The sequence below is a fragment of the Cucumis sativus genome, chromosome 6, assembly GCF_000004075.3.
Source record: "Cucumis sativus cultivar 9930 chromosome 6, Cucumber_9930_V3, whole genome shotgun sequence".
Classification (NCBI taxonomy): Eukaryota; Viridiplantae; Streptophyta; class Magnoliopsida; order Cucurbitales; family Cucurbitaceae; genus Cucumis; species Cucumis sativus.
In genome coordinates this window covers 9,112,703-9,131,720 of record NC_026660.2, presented here as the reverse complement: position 1 = coordinate 9,131,720, position 19,018 = coordinate 9,112,703, and the positions used below count along the sequence as shown (strand labels likewise).

At 36.1% G+C, this 19,018-nt stretch overlaps 4 protein-coding genes across 5 annotated transcripts; 2 read left to right on the top strand and 2 right to left on the bottom strand.

The window, feature by feature from the left end:
* Positions 1–558: 558 nt before the first annotated feature.
* On the top strand, positions 559–2,934 carry LOC101223032 (probable polyol transporter 4). Its single transcript, XM_004139889.3, has 2 exons — positions 559–960; positions 1,226–2,934. Exons 1-2 carry the CDS (start codon positions 750–752, stop codon positions 2,596–2,598), a joined length of 1,584 nt encoding a protein of 527 aa, XP_004139937.1. The 5' UTR covers positions 559–749; the 3' UTR covers positions 2,599–2,934.
* Positions 2,935–6,261: 3,327 nt separating this feature from the next.
* On the top strand, positions 6,262–9,009 carry LOC101206854 (clathrin light chain 1). Its single transcript, XM_011658651.2, has 4 exons — positions 6,262–6,860; positions 7,869–8,022; positions 8,127–8,719; positions 8,798–9,009. Exons 1-4 carry the CDS (start codon positions 6,376–6,378, stop codon positions 8,802–8,804), a joined length of 1,239 nt encoding a protein of 412 aa, XP_011656953.1. The 5' UTR covers positions 6,262–6,375; the 3' UTR covers positions 8,805–9,009.
* Positions 9,010–9,752: 743 nt separating this feature from the next.
* LOC101202998 (expansin-B3) lies at positions 9,753–11,814 on the bottom strand. The gene is made up of 4 exons (XM_004139890.3): positions 11,488–11,814; positions 10,952–11,258; positions 10,686–10,815; positions 9,753–10,427 (listed from the first exon to the last, which is right to left on the bottom strand). Exons 1-4 carry the CDS (start codon positions 11,660–11,662, stop codon positions 10,230–10,232), a joined length of 810 nt encoding a protein of 269 aa, XP_004139938.1. The 5' UTR covers positions 11,663–11,814; the 3' UTR covers positions 9,753–10,229.
* A 4,272-nt stretch (positions 11,815–16,086) lies between these two features.
* On the bottom strand, positions 16,087–18,897 carry LOC101207092 (tetraspanin-19). 2 transcript variants are annotated; one of them, XM_031887207.1, is made up of 8 exons: positions 18,381–18,897; positions 17,731–17,830; positions 17,538–17,618; positions 17,332–17,436; positions 17,049–17,240; positions 16,548–16,609; positions 16,400–16,465; positions 16,087–16,254 (listed from the first exon to the last, which is right to left on the bottom strand). In XM_031887207.1, the coding sequence occupies exons 1-6, from the start codon at positions 18,545–18,547 to the stop codon at positions 16,607–16,609; spliced, it is 648 nt and encodes a 215-aa protein (XP_031743067.1). In that variant the 5' UTR covers positions 18,548–18,897; the 3' UTR covers positions 16,087–16,254; positions 16,400–16,465; positions 16,548–16,606. The 2 variants fall into 2 exon arrangements, with proteins under 2 accessions (XP_031743067.1, XP_004140033.2); XM_004139985.3 differs by having other exon boundaries at positions 16,097–16,465.
* Between the last annotated feature and the right edge of the window lie 121 nt (positions 18,898–19,018).

Below are 19,018 nucleotides of genomic sequence, written 5' to 3'. Positions count from 1 at the left end.
CGAAATAATTTAACTTCATTTTTTATTTTTCCTTACTTTCTTTGATGTGTATATTGAGTTAAATTTGATTTCAAAGGATTTGGTTTTGTTTTTTACGTTGGTTTTACTTTGACGTGTATAAGAGTGTTGTAATGTACTCATATTATATTTATTACGTGATTTTCATTTTTGCAAATTTTATGCAGTTTATTGTAGTATTTTTGAAAATCAAGTGTATCATGGTGCATTGGATCCAAAGGTTATAAAAAAAGTATCAAATATATATAAAGTGTATCAAGGAATATTATGTGTATTAGACGTGTATAAAATGTATATCAGTAAGGAGAGCATTTATGACATTTTACATTTTGTATATGTGAGATGGAGTTTGTTTTTGCCATTTTTGCAAACATTAAATGTGTGTGGTATGGAGTTAATTATGATAATTGTATTTTTGATTATTTGTTTTCTTAAGATAATTAATGGGGAAAGAGAAAAGAATAGGAAAAGAAAAGAGTTAGAGAAAAAAAGGTTAAAATTTAGAAGAGGTGTTGTGTTAGTGAAATGAAGTCAACGGTAAATGAGATTGAACAGTGCACCAAAGCCATCCCCTTTGCACATTTGACAAATACGCTACTCTGTTTTAGGGCGTTAAGGATCGGAAACCAACAACACACTCGTTTTTCATTCTCCTCTCTTTCAGATCTATTACCCAACCCACACCTTCCCTCCTCCTTTCCATTTGATCCGCCCACCACCTCCAAAAACCCATGGGATTGGTCGCCTTCCAACAAAATGGGGCCGGAGATTTGGCCTTTTCCGGCCTTCCTTTACGACCCAACAACAAGTACACAAGAATGGATTCTGAGCTTGATGAACATCACCACCACCCTCATCAACGCAATCCTACCTCCACTACCACCAAATATGTACTTGCCTGTGCTGTTTTCGCTTCTCTCAACTCTGTTCTTCTTGGATACGGTATGCCCTTTTAATGGATAATGTTTATACTAGTTCAAAAATAAAATAAATCTGGGAGTCTTGATATGTACTTGTTCTGATTCCTTGCTTAATAATACGATATGCTTCTTTCAGTCGTCTGGGTATTTTATACTGCTTGATTGTTATATCCCTTCATTACATTATTGCTCAATCAAGCTTATTGCTGGTTTTCGATTTACATTTTATGGTACTACGTGACTGGTCAAAATTCTTATTTTATACGCCACTCCCAATCTCTTTACAGACGTGGGTGTGATGAGTGGAGCAATTATCTTTATTCAGGAGGATCTAAAGATAACTGAGGTGCAGGAAGAAGTTCTGGTTGGGATTTTGAGTGTTCTGTCTCTTTTGGGAAGTTTAGCTGGGGGAAAAACATCAGATGCTATTGGGAGAAAATGGACAATGGCTTTGGCTGCTCTTGTATTTCAAATAGGTGCAGCGATTATGACATTGGCACCCACTTTCCAAGTGCTACTCCTTGGTAGAATATTGGCTGGTGTTGGTATTGGGTTAGGTGTTATGATTGCTCCTGTTTATATTGCTGAGATTTCCCCCACCGTTGCTAGAGGCTCACTCACTTCCTTCCCAGAGATCTTCATAAACCTTGGGATTTTACTTGGCTATGTCTCTAATTTTGCCTTCTCTGGTCTACCTGCCCACACAAATTGGAGAATTATGCTTGCTGTTGGGATTCTGCCCTCCATCTTCATTGGATTTGCTCTCTTCATCATCCCAGAGTCTCCTAGATGGTTGGTGCTGAAGAATAGAATTGAGGATGCGAGATCTGTGCTTCTCAAAACCATAGACAATGAAAAGGAAGTGGAAGAAAGATTAGCAGAAATCCAATTAGCTGCTGGAGTTTCCAGTGCAGAGAAGTATGAAGAAAAGAGTGCGTGGAGAGAGTTCTTAAATCCTTCTCCTGCACTTAGAAGAATGCTTATCACTGGCTTTGGAATCCAATGTTTCCAACAGATCACTGGCATCGATGCAACCGTATATTACAGCCCTGAGATCTTCAAGGATGCTGGAATTCATGGTAACTCCAAGCTTCTTGCAGCAACTGTGGCAGTTGGTCTTGCAAAGACAGGTTTCATAATGGTTGCCATTATCCTAATTGACAAGCTTGGTAGAAAGCCATTGCTATATCTAAGCACAATTGGGATGACAATCTGTTTGTTCTGCTTGGGTTTTACACTCACTTTTCTTGGGAATGGGAAAGTTGGTGTTGGTTTAGCTATTTTTTGGGTGTGTGGGAATGTAGCATTCTTTTCGGTAGGGATTGGGCCTGTGTGTTGGGTTTTAACCTCTGAAATCTTTCCTTTGAAGCTACGAGCACAAGCAGCAGCTCTTGGAGCAGTAGGCAACAGGGTTTCCAGTGGGATTGTTGCCATGTCTTTCTTATCAGTTTCAAGAGCAATTACTGTAGGTGGAACATTCTTCATCTTCTCCTTCATATCTGCTCTGTCAGTTGCTTTTGTTTATAAGTTCGTTCCAGAAACTAAAGGGAAGTCGTTGGAACAAATAGAATCACTGTTTCAGAATGAAATTGGATGGAGAGAAAATGAAGTGGAGCTTGGAGATGTTGAACAACTTGTTGATAAGAATGAACAACAATGAGCTAATATCTCATTCTTTTCTCTCCTCTTCCACTGCCATTGCAATGTGAGATTCCTGGAAGAATCTCCAGGAGTCATCTCTAATGTTCTTTTTACAGGTTCCATTTGTAGAAATTTTTTAGAAAAAAATGGATATAAATTTGACTGCTTGAGAGGAGCTCTGTCTTTGATCCCTTCTACTTTTATGTAATTTTCTTAGAAATAAATGTAGCTGATATCAATACATAAATTGGTTTGCATATTATGTGAAGTAAAGAAAGAAATATAGAGTTACTATTGTAATATAAAAGTATGTACACTATAGTTTTTAATACAATTTTTTTTTATTTGTTTGTTATTATTATCCCTAATACTTTAAGGCTAATAACTATTAATGTGTACCAATAGGCTATTATCAATAATCTTCTTTTCCAAATAATAGTTTGTAGCAAAAATTCAAAAAACACCACCTAAAATATGAACGCACTTGTATTCTTAAACTTTCAAAATTAAAATTTGAACCCTCAAATTTATCTAAATTTTAGAATTAGACCCTCAACTTATATCTTCATTTTCCTCAATTTTTTAATAATTTCGTTTAACTTTAGAATCCTAAAAAATTGCAAAAGTCATCATTGTTATTCTTTCTAAAGCTTTCAATTTTTATTCTTTTCATTTTGTTCTCGAGAGAATTCTAGTTGTATTGCACAATTCTGACAGTTGGATCATAACCTGTTGAAATTATATTGTGAGCTCAAAATTATATAGTCACTATTTCTAGAGAGTTTTCTTTTGATTTAAAGATTCAACATATTGTAATGGTTGGATCCTAATCCGTGCAAAGCATCAGTTTTGTGCTTGAACCTGAAAAAGGAGCAACTAGCAGTTTGACTTTAATCCGTATAAAGAGTCCAAAGAAGGTTTTCAATCAAAATCTCAAGAGGTGCTTGGAAGAGTGGATTAGGTTGAGTTTGACCGAACCACTATGAAATTGTTGTGTTTTCTTCTCTAACTATTTTCTAATTTTTTTTGCATTTAATTTTAGTTACATATTTTTGTTGGTTGGGATTGATTGTATGTTCTATTAAATTCATTTTATCGGTCTTGTTATTTAGCATAAATTAGCTAAAGTTGAACATTCCTTAATACATTACATATTTATACATTTTCAATCCAACATTCCTTTATTGTTCATCTGCCAATGTTTTATCTATAGTTTAGGCTTATGATAATTAGTTCTTGATAAGAAATCTAGCTTATAAAGCTTATCGTGTTAGTTGAGCTATAGTTATCATTTGGCCAGTGTATGTCGCCAACTACTTGAAAGAGTAAGTAACGAGGACAAGACTAACGCACGCAAGGAGGAGTTTGGAGACAAACTCCACCTTAGCAAGTTAACTTCCATTACTTATGTCTCAAAAGGAGAACAAGTGTGGGTACTTGGCTTAAGTTTTAGTGCATGGATATGTAAATTATACAGCTCAAATTTATACTATTGTATTGTGTAATTATTTAAGTTTATGCTTTTTATTAACTTCAATACTTTTTGATAAAATTTTGCACCATGAAACCTGGTCCTATTGATCCTATCCAACTATATCTACAGTCGTCCCATCGCTCACAGTTTGTATGAAATATCTTCTCCACAGTTGCTTTGAGATGTCAAAGGAGAAAGGCACCATCCCAGTGCACGATCCCTTTGATCAGCATATTGTGTCATAGTTAGAGGGTGTTGGATTGTTTAGGGTTTCCTAGATAGAATTCATGTAGTTGGATTGGCACTGATTATTATTTTAATCAAGCGTTGAACACCAGAGACCCACACATTTTATTTGCTTTGTGGGAGAAAACACGATCATAATGTAGAACGTTGCAATCCAGTTGGAGTTATCGATGAATGGTGAGTCGATTGTATGATCGTTAACGTATTATAACTAGAAGCAAGTATGTGAAGATTTCTTGAGAGTTCTACCACCTAACATGAAAGGTCCACGGTTAAGTCTTCTATGGTTGGCAGAACAATTCACAGAACTGCCACAAGATGTTGACATTGTGAGCGTCCAGAGATACACTCATGCATACACTGCGCAGCTCATAGGAGGCTTTCTGTTTGCTGACAAATTAAATACCCTTGTCCATTGTATGTTTATTCCGCTTTTAAGCTATTTCGACCAGGCTGGTACGTATTTTTGGGGCGTTGCATGTCTTGAATGGTTATATAGGGAATTGTGTTGAGTCAGCAATGCATAGTCTTTAGAAATAGCCGGCCCACTAATGCTACTGCAATATCTATAATTTATGTAGCATCACAAGTAGCACTAGAGGCTCTAGTTGGTCACGCTTTGAGTTTCAAGTATTATATTATTTATATATTATTTTTATAATAAAATTTGCAATATCTATAACTTATTATCATTTTTTCATACATAAGATGAAGTGATGTTTTACATGCATTAGAACAGTCAGCAAATATGTTATTGACATATCGACAAATATTTGATCGACTGATACACTCTCAGGTAGTAAAATTAAATACAGATGTTATCTAGGTATGTTTTTTTTATTATCTACTTATGTTTGTTTTTTTAATAGATTAATCGGATACCATACATGCACGATATTATGACATTGCTTCCTAATTGATTTCATAATGGTCAAGTGGTGTGGACTTATATGGGTCCTATGATTTGCTTTCATATCGTTGAGATACATCAAGCAACTTGTGTGTTGCAACAGTTTAGTATGTTGTAAATGCCACCAATATTTAGCTTCACAAATCCGACACTGCACTAAATTAATTTAGGAGGAAAACATCATCAAGATTGGCATATGATTCATACAAAGCATATCACAATGTGGCATTCACGAAATGATTCTTGTGCACATGAAGTAGCAAGAGCAACACAAAAGTCAACAATATCATATAACTATTTTTCTTGGTACTCGGCAATTACGAGACGTTTTATCACATCTTATGGTGCTTATTATTGTTGCATGGTAAGAATTTTAATATGATTTGTTTTATAAATTTAATACATGCACATTACTTAATTATATAATTTGTAATCGTTTAGAATAATTTTGTTCGAGATGTACATGCTTACTCCATGGAACACAATTTACAAGATTTGAGCTTAATGTGTAATCAAACCTTAGAAAATATAGAACAAATTATTCAGCAGAGCAGACAACTCTATGTTGTCGACACAGATCTAAGACGCATTCGACGTAAACGACGACAAGTCAATGATTTCAAAGAAGGAGATGAAGAAAATGGTTAGTTTGTAAATCAAAATTTTAATTCTCGTAAATTTCAAATTTAAATGTAAAATATATGAAAATACCTTTTTATTTGCACCAAAACCATGTGTGAGCAATTGATGGAAGTGATTTCCATAACACTACTTGTGCAATTTGTTTACTAACAATCCCATTTTTGTCACTATTTATCGAAACTATATATTTGAAAATAGTCCATTAAAATTAAAAGAGAACAAATAAATTATAGATATTATTAGTATTTTTACGGATATATCCTTTGATTGCAAGGACCGAATGGAATTGGGAAAGCTAACCCTTTCGTCAAACTCCGAATATATTCAAATTCCTAACACGTGTCGAAAGGGTAACGATAACACGTGGAATTAATCTCTTTTTCACTATTTATTATGCCATTATTTTCTTCATTACTGTTTCTCGATCCGAACACTGCGTTCATCGTCACCGCAACAACTCCCTAAACCTCAACAAACTCAGCAATTTTCCAATTCACGGAGGGAGACAACCACATTTCTCAACAATGGCTTCCTTCGACACCTTCACCAACGAAGAACACGAACACGAACACCACCACCACCACCATTCCCCTACAGACCAACCCTTTGATGATGATGCCTACATGGCTTTTGACTCTACTCTCCCCTCTCAACCATACGACTCTTCAACCCCTTTCTCTCCCTCCCACGATATTTCCTCCCCCGACCACCAACCTCAACCTCCCCCTTCCTTTTTCGAAGATAACGTCATTTCCGACATCCACTCTCCTGGAAATACCACTAATCCCAATTTGTCTGACGCTTACGACTTTGGAGTTTCTAATCCTAATCCTGACTATGTATCTCCCTTTCATTCTGCTGACGCTGATGCAGACCATGACAATGCCGCCGCTCCCGCCGTTGGTGGTGGTGCTTTTGACGATGGTGGTCTTTTTGCCTCTGATGGACCGGTTCTCCCCGACCCCAGTGAAATGCGGGAGGAAGGCAATGCTCGACGCGAATGGCGACGGTACGTTTTTTTTTTTTTTTTTTATTACCGTTAATTTTTTCTTCTTCTTGAGAGATTGGAGTGCTTTTAGATCTGTGATTTTATCATTTTGGGAAGGAATGAAATGTTTCCTTGGTGGGTTCATTTTTGAGCTGGAGATTGAAATGGAATGTCTTGAGATTTTCCATTCTCTTCATAGTGACAGGAAGAAGTTTACCCAATAGCCTAAATTGTGAGTGCAGACGGAGGTTCAAATCTTCTTTGTTTCTAACTTTCAACCCGCTAATCTCATGCGTGCGTAGTCTCATGATCTATATAGATCGTGTTTATTGTGACTTTCACTGATTGGATTCATTACTGGAGAAATTTTTGTAAGGAACTATGAATAGTTAGTCATTTGTTGCGACATATATGATATTAAATATGTTGGTGTATTTGTTTATTGTCATTTACTTTCTGTCTGATACTGGAATGTTCAAATATTGTAGTCCTGTGCCTGGTACAAGACAAATATTGGTTGCAGATTTGTCCTAACATCACGTGTTTGCATAAACGTCCAACATATTAGTAAGACCAATTATATACAAGTTTTTTTATAGTATTTTATGTAATATATCTATGGGAACAGAAAAAAGGGCTACGCTTAATTCTGTCTGCTTGAAGAAGTTTTTATCTGATTCATTGGGAAGTTTGATACTGTGCAAAATTCTTATCTCTATTACGCATCATTTTTGTTAGCTGGCTTCATGGGCCACAGTAGTTTCAATTTTCAAGTTGCAGGGTCGTAATGGTTACCCAGGTTACATTGGTCTTGGAATTTCTTTTAATCCTTGGCTAATTGTAAAGGTTGGGCTGTGATCATTTTGAATTTTCTGTCTTGTTGCACAATCTAAGTCAGATGAGGTGGAATGGGAATTGTTTTGGAACCATATTTCTCTTTTATCTCTTAATTTCAAGAGAAATTGGTTTCTCATCTTTTTTAATCTGTTCTTAGCTATTTGCTATTAATCTGAAAACTTTATAGTGCAGTCAAAATGCCATAGATCTTGAGGACAAAGAGAAGAAAGAAAAGGAGATGAGGAATCAAATAATTAATGAAGCTGAAGAGTATAAAGCATCCTTTTATGAGAAAAGGAGGGTCAATTGTGAAACAAATAAGGCTCACAATAGAGAAAGAGAGAAGGTGAAACCTCTGAAAGCATTGTGTATACACTGATCTTCTTTACCCTGCATCCTATCAATGCCTTCTTGCTATGTATTGTTACTTATTTTTCAAATCTTTTCCAGCTTTACCATGCTAACCAGGAAAGATTCCACAAAGAAGCTGACAAACATTACTGGAAAGCAATTGCAGAGATCATCCCGCGTGAGGTACCTAATATTGAGAAGAGAAGAGGAAAGAAAGATCCTGACAAGAAGCCTTCAATATTGGTCGTTCAGGGTCCAAAACCTGGAAAGCCAACCGATCTAGCACGATTGAGGCAGATCTTGTTGAAGTTGAAACAGACTCCTCCACCTCATATGATGCCTCCTCCACCCAAACCGGCCAAAGATGAAAAGGATGGCAAAGATGGCAAAGATGGAGAAGGTGGCAAGGATGGAAAGGATAGCAAGGATGGAAAAGATACAAAGGAAGGGACGGAGAACAAAGGTGGAAAGGAAGCAAGTGAAGGGACAGAAACCAAAGATTCTAAGGAAGAAGGGAAGGAAGTTGATGAGAAGAAAGCTTCTTCACCAGCTACAGTTCTCACACCTACTTCTCCAGCAATAAATATGGATGCCAATGGCACTCCTGATCAACCCATAATAGAGGTTGAGGCTCCTCCTCCTCCTGTTGCTGATGCCGAACAAGCAGTTCTGTTGGTGTCACCTTCTGCAGAGTAAGAAATTATTAATACTTCATCTTATGTTTTATTGTAACTGAATGATTATTTTTCTCTGTTCACAATTTATCACAGGGAATAAGGAGGAAGCTTTCGTTATGGCCATGCTGCTTTGCATTCCCTGCAGCGTGGGATTTGACAGCTCTCTTGTTGAGACTTAGAATTTAGGCCGATTTGTCATTGAATTTTATTATCATCTCTTCGAGACTGAGCTTCTCTTATATACTCCTTTTGTTACAGATGATAGAAAAGGTAATAATACAGACTTGCAAAGTTGTAGTAGAGCAGCTCATGTTATTTGTCACACATAATTAATTATCCTAGGGAATATTCACGAGTAGTAATGGTTATTGAACCAATCACTAGGAATAGAATAGCTGCCCCAGGGGTGAGCAGTTTGACCATCTATTTATTCTCCCCTTTTAACACTACGGGGAGTTCAACCAACCCGGGTAACATTCTAAGGAAGGAGGAAAGGAAAATGGTTGGGAATGGATGCATTTTGGTTGCACTCATCTGTGTACATCTTGTCAACCATACAGTGATGAGTGCACTGTATTCAAGCATGACGGTTGTATATACATATACATGTATATACCAGAGAGAAATGAGAGATTCAACACACATAATGGTTGGTTTGTTGGATTGGAAGTAACATATGGAATTGAAATGGGATTAAGAGTCCAAATGAACAGAAGGTCAGGTAAGACTAAGTTTACATTAACTAATTGTATTAAAGATATGGAGCCACCAACTAGGATTATTAAGATCTATCAAGATGTAATACAAGGCCAAGCCAGGAAGTAGCAATTTATTAGGAGATAGGTCATAAGCTAGCAAGTTATTAGTTGATAGGCCATCAAGCACAGTGCCTTTGTCTGAAACAATATCTAGGTCTACAAAGTCATTTAAAAATGTTCTATGATGTAAATTCAGACTGGGGGAGCGCCTGGTGTGAAGTATAATGTTAATAAAAAGCGAGATTTGAGGATACAATAGAAAAACAACACCAAGATTAAACTAAAAGCAATGGACACTGTAACCAAGGACCCGAGCTGAAATCCAGCTGTATGGGCCTCTATTTAAATGAACATAGTTTGACCAAAGAGTCCAAAAGTTAGATTAAACAAAGTAAAGAAACAAGTTGATCATTAAATAACACACTACAACAAACACCCCCCCACGCTCTCTCTCCACTTTTGGAGAGGGCTGGGCTGCTATATAAATATTCTCAATATCCCACACACACACACACACACACCACACATCACACACCACACTCACTCAACTCATTCATTGGATGCCATTTCGCACTCCAACGGTCACTTTTTTCTACTAAAGATAACGGATAACGGCTACTTTTTCTACTAACACTTCCCCTCCCCCTCCCTTTAGGCATAGAACAAAAAGCAACTAAATATGCTTTTCTTCCTAATATGCCTTTTCTTTTCTCAAACCTCCAAAAGAGAAGAAAAAAAAAAAAACTGCTGCTTTTTTCTCTTCTTCATTAAGTGAAGAATTTAAGGCGGGAAGTGTATGTGGCTTTTGGAGACCAATTCCTTGGGATTATATCTCTTGCTGAGAGAGTTCTTCCGGTAGATAATGTTGTTAATCTCACTGAGAATGGGCCCTTTAATGGCCCACCAATTATGCACCAATTTGCTCCCCATAGATGGTTCATATCCAGCCACTCCCCTGAATTTGTCTGCCAAAACACAAATATTAACTCATATCACTAGTATTCCTTTGTCAATATGAATGAGATTTTTTTATAATCATGTGGGAAAACCCCACGCTTTTTCTTCTAATAAAGATACTTCTTTTTCAAAGATTCTTCCGCTCGGATATTCAACTTTCAACGAGTAATTAAGTACCAGCTTTTTCTATCTTTTCACATCTTAAAATATTGTAATTTAACCAATGGAATATTATGCTTTACATGAGTAAAGGGTGTTCTTCTTACTTCTTTTATTTGCATTGCACCAATGTCTCCATCCCCATCCTCGAATTCAACCAAGAGTGAGAGCCAGTAATCTGTCGAGCCTTCATTGACATGGAAGGCAATGTTCTTGCCTGGGTACTTACACGGAGTTCTACACATTTAGGGCAACTAAAAATAAGCGACAAAATACAAAGCAGAGATAGATAAAAAGAAAGAAAGAAACAAATCATAATGTGACAAAAAAGAATAAAAAAAAAAAAAAAAACAGAGTTGTAACGAATTTGTACCGTCGGTAAATTACTGGGATTTCTCCTCGGTTTCTGAGCTGCCCACCTTCTCCGGCAATGGCCATACGACCAAAGGCGGCGCCGCTGAGATCGAAGTGAGTATTGCCATTGGAACAATACCCACCGGGGCACTCGTCGGTGACGATTATAGTCACTGCTCGTCTAGAGCAAATGTTGTGGTCCAAACACTTCACTTTGTAACAAGCTCCACAACCTTCACCATTTCTGAACAAAACAGGACTCACAGCCCCAACTCTAGCCTTTAAAGGCTTCACATCCACTAAATTACCATACCCACATGCTCCACCTGTGACTTCACATTGTCAGATCCCTTAATTTGTAGCAGCAAAGAAGTAATAAAAAGCGAAATTAGGGCTGGGTAGAAGTGATTTGTGAAGTGGGTTTCTGTTAATTCAAACCCTTGTAAACACATTTTAAAGGAAAGCTGGAGATAGTATTTCAAAAGAAACAGAGCAGACCCATAAACTTTAGAGACCCTAAAACAAAGAAAATGTAGGGAAATGGAAGGGGCGTACCGTCGCTACCGTCTCCCTCGGGGCTTCCGTACCAAGTGGCGGTGGCTGGAAGCCAATGTAGATCCGGCACAGGGTGTTGGAGGTGAGCCGCTGCAGCGAACCAATGGAGCAAAGCTGCAGCAGAGAAGAAAGCTGTAATGAGGCGGAAAGTAGAGCGGTGAAGGAAGAGCTGCATTTGGGTGTGTGGAGGTGACGAGAAAGTGAGGTTCGGGCGAGGAGGAGGGTGATGGAGAAAAAACAGTTGAGTGAGAGGATTGTGCAGTGCGTGAGAGACGGTTTGAGTATGATGTTGCAGTTGGAGCTGTGGAAGTGGAAGGGGGCCGTTAAGTAAATATAAAAAAGTGTAAGGGGGCTATCAAATGGACCGCTGATATTTCCATTAATTACAAAAATGGCCCTCGTGTTGGTAGTCGAGGCGTTAATCTCGCATGCTCTTAAGGCCCTCTAACAACACCGTATTTTCTACCCTTAATTACGCCGCATGCCCTACCAACCATTCAAATAAGACTTTTAACATCAAAAACTTTTCAAAATCCTATAAAACCATTCATTTGTATTGAATATAACATAATAGTAAAAGCAAGAGCCACTGGATTATGTGTTGTGTGGTAGAAAAGAAAAGAGTTTTGAGCAACAATAATCCAAAAGGTTTGTTTCAAAGTGGACAAATAAATCCAATATTTATACCAAATTGGACCCACTTGATTGGAGGTTTGTAATGAATTCATTAAATTTGTTGGCCCCTCTTCTCTGTCCCTTTTCACATGCAAAATGGAACTCCATTTTTCATCCTCTTCCCATTACAACTTTCCAATTAACACTCATCACAACCTTTCTTTACACACACTTTCAAACCACTCCAAATCTTAGGTATTGAAATTTAGAGTTTGACATTTCTTTGCATTTTCATATATTACACCTCTTTCAATCATCTTTTCTCCCTACTTTGGTAAATCCATATTTATGTTTCTAGAATTGTTTGAAAATGTCAAAACACGAAACCCAAAAAACAAAAAATTTCATATAATATATAAATAATAAAATCAAGAAATTAGAAAATCTCCACAAACTTCATAATCTCCCACTTGTTTGGAATGTTCACCAATATGTGTTCTTCAAAGTTTCACAAAATGTTACTATTTTATAGGTAATTTGGCAAACATGACGTGGATTACATGTCCATTAAGAGTGACATTTTCAAGACACGTAGCATAGAAGTTGGATGAGAGGGAGAGTGACACATGACTATATGGACACTAAGCATAATAATTACGTTCATACAATTTCAACTGTCTAGACGCGTAGGCTATCACTTTCTCACCTTGCATCAAAATGCATTCTAGACCTCAGTGGAACGTGTCACAAAAGACTTCAAATTCTTTCCCTAGTGTAGGCAATACGAGAACGAGTGTAGTAGTAAGTCTGTGCTTTAACTCTTGGAAACTCCTCTCGCAGTCATGCATTCACTTAAATCTTGTTGCTTTCTTTGTGAGTGTTGTCAAAGGAAGGGCTAGCTTGAAAAATCGTTCAACAAAATGCCTATAGTACCATGCCAAACCAAGGAAGCTCCGAACTTCAGAAACTGTGTTAGGATGTTCCCAACTTTCAATTGCCTCAATTTTTTGTGAATAAACTTTTAATCGTTCTAAAGATATGATGTGTCTAAGGGATATTACTTGATTCAACTAAAATTCACACTTACTAAACTTTGCAAACAACTTTTCTTCTCTCAAAGTTTATAACATGATCCTTAAGTTCTCTGCATGTCTTACTATGTCTTGTGAATAAACCAAAATGCATGTCATCAATAAAGACAATGATAAATCGATCCAAGTAACGAGAAACACTCTATTCATTAAGTCCACGAAAGCAGCTAGGATATTGGTCAATCCAAAAGGCATTACTAAGAACATATAATGGCCATAACACGTTCTAAAGGTTGTCTTTAGTATGTTTGATTATTTAATCCTTAGTTGATGGTACCCTGAATGCAAGTCTATCTTTGAGAATATTGAGGCTTCTTTTAGTCAATTGAAGAGATCATCTATTTGCGGCAAAGGATAGTCTCAATGATCCATCTTTCTTTTTCACAAATAGAAGGGGTTTCTCTCCAAGGTGAGGTACTAGGTCGAATATAACATTTCTCTAATAGTTCTTCCAATTTGTCTTTCAATTCCTTCAACTTGCTTGGTGCCACGCGATAAGGAGTTTTAGAAATTGGTGTTGTATGAGGCACAACTTCAATCATAAACTCAATTTCTCTTTTTGGGGATAATCTACTCATTTATTCTGAAAACACGTCCAAGTATTCGCAAACTATAGGTACACTTCTTGGGTCATTCCTTGTTGCTTGGGTATCTACTATGCGAGTAAGGTAGGCAGTATGTCTCTTCTTCATCAATTTCCTTGCCTTCAACACTGACATGATACTTGCTAGTTCCACCTTCTTGTCGCTTATAAATTTAACTTCAAATTTTTTTTATTCTCTCAATATTACCTCCTTATTGGAGCAATTCAACATTGCATAGTACTTGGTGAGGAAATTCAATTCTTAAGATCACGTCTAGATCATCAAGCTCAAATAAAATCAAGTCTACTTTCATCGCTACATCTTTATCTCACAATCCCTACATACGAACTCTACCATAACCACCTTGCTCGAAGGTGTGCTAATCAACATGCCACCTTCTAAAGACTCTACCTTATGGTTCAAGGACTAAGCATGTGATACAAAAACGAATGGGTGTATACCTTCATGATCAATCAATACTAAAGTAAAAGAGTTACAAATTAGTAACGAACTAGTGATCAAATGCGGACTATTCTTGCCCTCGTTCTGGGTCATCATGCAAACCTTCCCTTGAGACTTAGGCCTTCTGAGTCCCTTGATTCCATTTGGCCCTCCTCTAGCTTCACTTGGATGATAGAGTTAGTTTACAAATTGTGATACATGTTCTTGGGTGTTCTGAACTTTCAAGTTAGAACAACATATTTTACAAAATGCTCTGGTTGTTGTAATTAAAGCAGTCTTCTGGAAAACTGGGTCTTCCTCCAGAATTTAGATTCATTCCAGCAATCTGTCTGCCTTGAGAGGCTTTCTCTGTCGACATGAAACATTTCGTCTTCCTTGACTCTTATTCTATCTTTGAAAACTACTTTATAACTCATTCTAGATCCAGATAGGACATGAGAGTGAGATTTAAAATTTCCTCTCTAATGAACGCCTGACACAAAACACATATTCTCATTGCGTCACTCACCACCTCGTATGTTACTAACACTTTGAACGTTTTGAGCCTTCCTTTGCATTCTTGTTTTTCTCTTCCTTTGCCAAGCTTCTCTTAACTCACACGACAGCTTCAACTACTTTAGCAAAATTTGACCAGTTCATGATGGCCGTCATTGATGTTATGATTTTTCCCTTTAATTTATCCTCAAAACGCTTACATTTGTCTGTCTCGTCAAACACGAAGACTAATGTGTACTGAGCCAATTTAGTAAACATTTTCTCATATTTTGCGATGGTCATGTCACCTTGAACTAAACTTATAAATTCATTCATCTTTGCATCGCAAAAGGAACGATGGTAGAACTTGTTCTGAAACACTTTATCGAACTCCTCCCATGTAACGGAGCCCATTCCGTCTATTCTCGTCATATGGAGAGTCCAGCAGTCTTCAACATTGCCTTGCAACAAAAATGTTGCTAATTTCACTTTTCTTTCCTTAGGGCAATCTATCACCCAAAAACATTTTTCAATCGGGTTTAGCAAAAAAAACAAAAAGCACAAGACCAAAATGTTACTAATCTCAAACCTGTAAGACTCAACTTTTATTTTAATGATATTTTTACTTTTGTTGTAAGATTATAGTTTTTATACGTTCAAATTTCTCAACTCCATTTGGTAATTATTTTGTTTTAAAAATTAAGTCTATAAACTAACTTTTACCGTCAACTTTCTTTTTTTGTTATCTACGTTTTGCTAGTAGTTTAGAAAATCAAGTCAAAATTTGAAAAATTAAAAAGATAGTTTTGAAAAAGTATTTTTGTTTTTAGAACTTAGCTAAGAATTTAACCATTGATTTTTAAAAAAATGCAAATTGCTACAATAAACAAAAACAAAAAAATGGTAACAATTTAAACTCTTGTATTGATAAGTAATAATTCAATTTTTGTAGTCTACGATATTTAACCATTTGATGTTTGTGATAGAAAATATTGCTAAAATCTAATGAAATGTTTTATAGACAGGATCAAAATTGTTTACAAACAATAAAATTACATTTATACATAATATACAATTTGTTTAGATTTCTCAAAACAAAAACAAATTTGTTGAGACTAAAAGGCTAATCTTAAAAAATTACAGTTAAAAAACGTGTTAAATACTTTTATACATATTACTTCATGAACTCTTATCTCACAAAATCTGGCTCACTGACAATATTAAATGGTAAGATCTAAAGTTAACAATAACATATTTTGTTCTTATTATTAAAGTTTATAGGTTCTCACAAACAAGATTGCTCAAGAAACTACTACACCTTTTATATTTGATCCCATGATACATCCAAACAAAGATGCAGCCAAATCAAGACATGAATGAAAATATGGCAAAGAATCATATTTATAAAATGATTTTAGAAACAGATACCATCAATAAACTAATTTTACTAGAACAATACGTGAACCCCAATGCCTATAATATTATTTACATATTATATTTGTATTCTCAATGACATCTGAGAGCCCATCAGGAATATTTTTCTGCAAGAGAAAATTTTGTGTTTTTAATTTTAAGAACCTCTAAACTTGATGTTATTCAATATTAAACATAAAATTACTTCAGCTGACATGATCTACAGTATTAAAAAATGAAAATGGCTAACGATCCATGAGAAGATTCATTTACATTGTGTTGCTACCGAGAATTCCATGTCAGATTCACACTTTTGGATTATGGGCCTATGACTCTTTCCTGAGAGGAAAAAAAAAAGGGAAAATGAATAAAAATAAAACCATAAATGAGTGAGTTGAGTTCAGTGGAGGAAACTACTCACCTGAAATGCAATGGGCGAATTCAATAAAAGTTAATAAATATGCTGCTTCTTCTGCAGGGTTACTGCCAAGGTCAAAGAAATCAGATCAATTTCATAGATATTGTTTTTATGCCATAAACATAGTTATTAATATGCCCAACAACTTGGCCTGAAATTGGAAAATGGTGGAAATAATTATATCTATACTTGAATGTACCGGTTAGCCATCATTTCATCTAACAATAAACTGGATATGGATGAATGAACAGTTCTTATGAGCGTTGACAAATGGAAACAGCATCATAGGTAAATCAGTTTTATAAGTTGTTCCAATCACAATATATCAGAGAGAATTTAGAGCTGAAAAGGTAATTGCAAAGATATGGAAAGAATTTGATATGATTGGTTGATTGTAGCTTAAAAGAAACAAATGGACAATAACTGTATGGTAACTAAGTGAAAGTAATATATATGACAAGCCTAACACATGTAGTTGAGAATTACATGATTGTGTATTTATACCTTGTCCTCGGTTTGTTTGTTCCATGTATCATTTTTAGATGGAAAGACAGGGTCCCCAATAACACATGCAGTTGGTGAGTGAAGAGTATTCTTAAGAAATGGAAGCCTCTCAGGAGCATACTCATCATCGCTTTCGTAATATCGACGGGATCCAATTGCTTTTAGTACCATTGCCAACAAGAGAGACAAACCCTGATAAAAGTCGATCAACATGGAAAGTTAGTCAGAAGGAAAATTAGGAATCCCTAACTAAGGAAAGACCAACATGAGAAGAGAGAGAAACCTGAATAGACACAGTTGAGATCCCTATCCATTTGCAGATATTGAAGTTTGATTTGATGAAATGTTTGAACTGATCAAAGCATCCACTCGGATCTTTTGGAAAATCCTAGTGTAAAGTTCAATGTAACCAAGTTGCATTTTGTTATGATCATTATGTTCAACTTTTAAGATGATAATGCATAAACCTTTTGTATGTAAAATATTCACCTCCGCCCAGTCACGATTCAGAAATACATCTGTTGTCACCCCAGCCTCAACCATGATAACCATAAAGAGAAGCAACATATACTACATACATTGAAGGATACTCAGACTCATATGACAAGTAATCTATTGAACAAAATAAAAACAAAAATGGGAAAGGGAGATTCATATCTATAGTCAATTAAGAATACAATACCAGATGAAGGCAACAACCATTAGCAGTTTCAGCTGCAATATGACCCAAGCATGTGATCACACATAAAAGAATTCCTAGGCCAAGAAAACTGTACGTGAACCTGGAATTTAAGCAAGACCAAAGTTGTAAGCTACATATGACAGTTCTGGTGGTATCCCATTGTGTTCCTACCAACCAACTGCCACATAACCCAAATCTCATCCATATTAACTGCTATAATTCTCCTTACACGTTTGTTTAGTTTCATAGATGCATATTAATATATCTATGAGGTTTTGGATGCTATTCTACAAAGAACCATAATTCAAAAAAGAGTCATGAATACGAAGATTATTCCTACACTTTGCCTAGTCAATAATGAACGTCATGAACAATCTTTAGATTTGCTTCCAGGTTATGTATTTACTTCTTCCTTCTTCTTAGGAGGGAAAGATGGAATACAAAGGCACGTTCTTTTCCATCACATTATTTGAGATTATTCTTCGGAAAAAGAAATCGATCAATCAGCATGAAGTAAGGAATGCATTTTGTACCCAGAAACAGACCCATTTTTGAAGAAATTACTTTCAAACAGAAGCAAAAAGAGACGAGACAGAAAATGGAAGAAAACCCCAAATTATATAGTCTAGAAGAAAACCGAAAAGCAATACCATGGAATTGGGTCATTGGGTCCTTCATATGGCAAATGACCCAAATGCCTCTGCCAAGCCCTCATCAACCAAATTCCGTATAAAATCATGGCGATTCCGACCATCCCATTTCCAGAATTAACGAACTTCAACAAAGATCGTATGCAAGCCCTTAACATTCTTACCATTTGTTGCCAGACAGACAAATACGCAAACAACTGAAGTCTGAAAAGATAGCCAAGAGAAGCCTAATGAACGTAATATTCAACCGCCAGAGATACCCGCTGCGCGCCAAGAATTTTGCGTCTATTCGGCCTTCAAAGAACTTTGCATCGTAGGATTTAGTAGATATTTCAAAATTTCAAAATGATTCAGAGAACTCTTCCCTATTTCCAAGGAACAGTTTTCCCATTTTCATGCAGGAACGTTCTGACCGTTAGTTAATGATGATGGCTTCTTCTTCTCTCTTCATTAGATTTGACAACCGGATATAGAATTTTTTTTTTTTCTCTTTTTTCAATTAAGGAAAATCTATGAGGAATTTTTACCTATAAAAAGAGAAAGATGATTCATTAAGACCACCCCAATCCCAACGTGTGATCAATAGTATTTTGTTACAGATATATCTAACAATTATTATAAGACATCACACCAAGGCA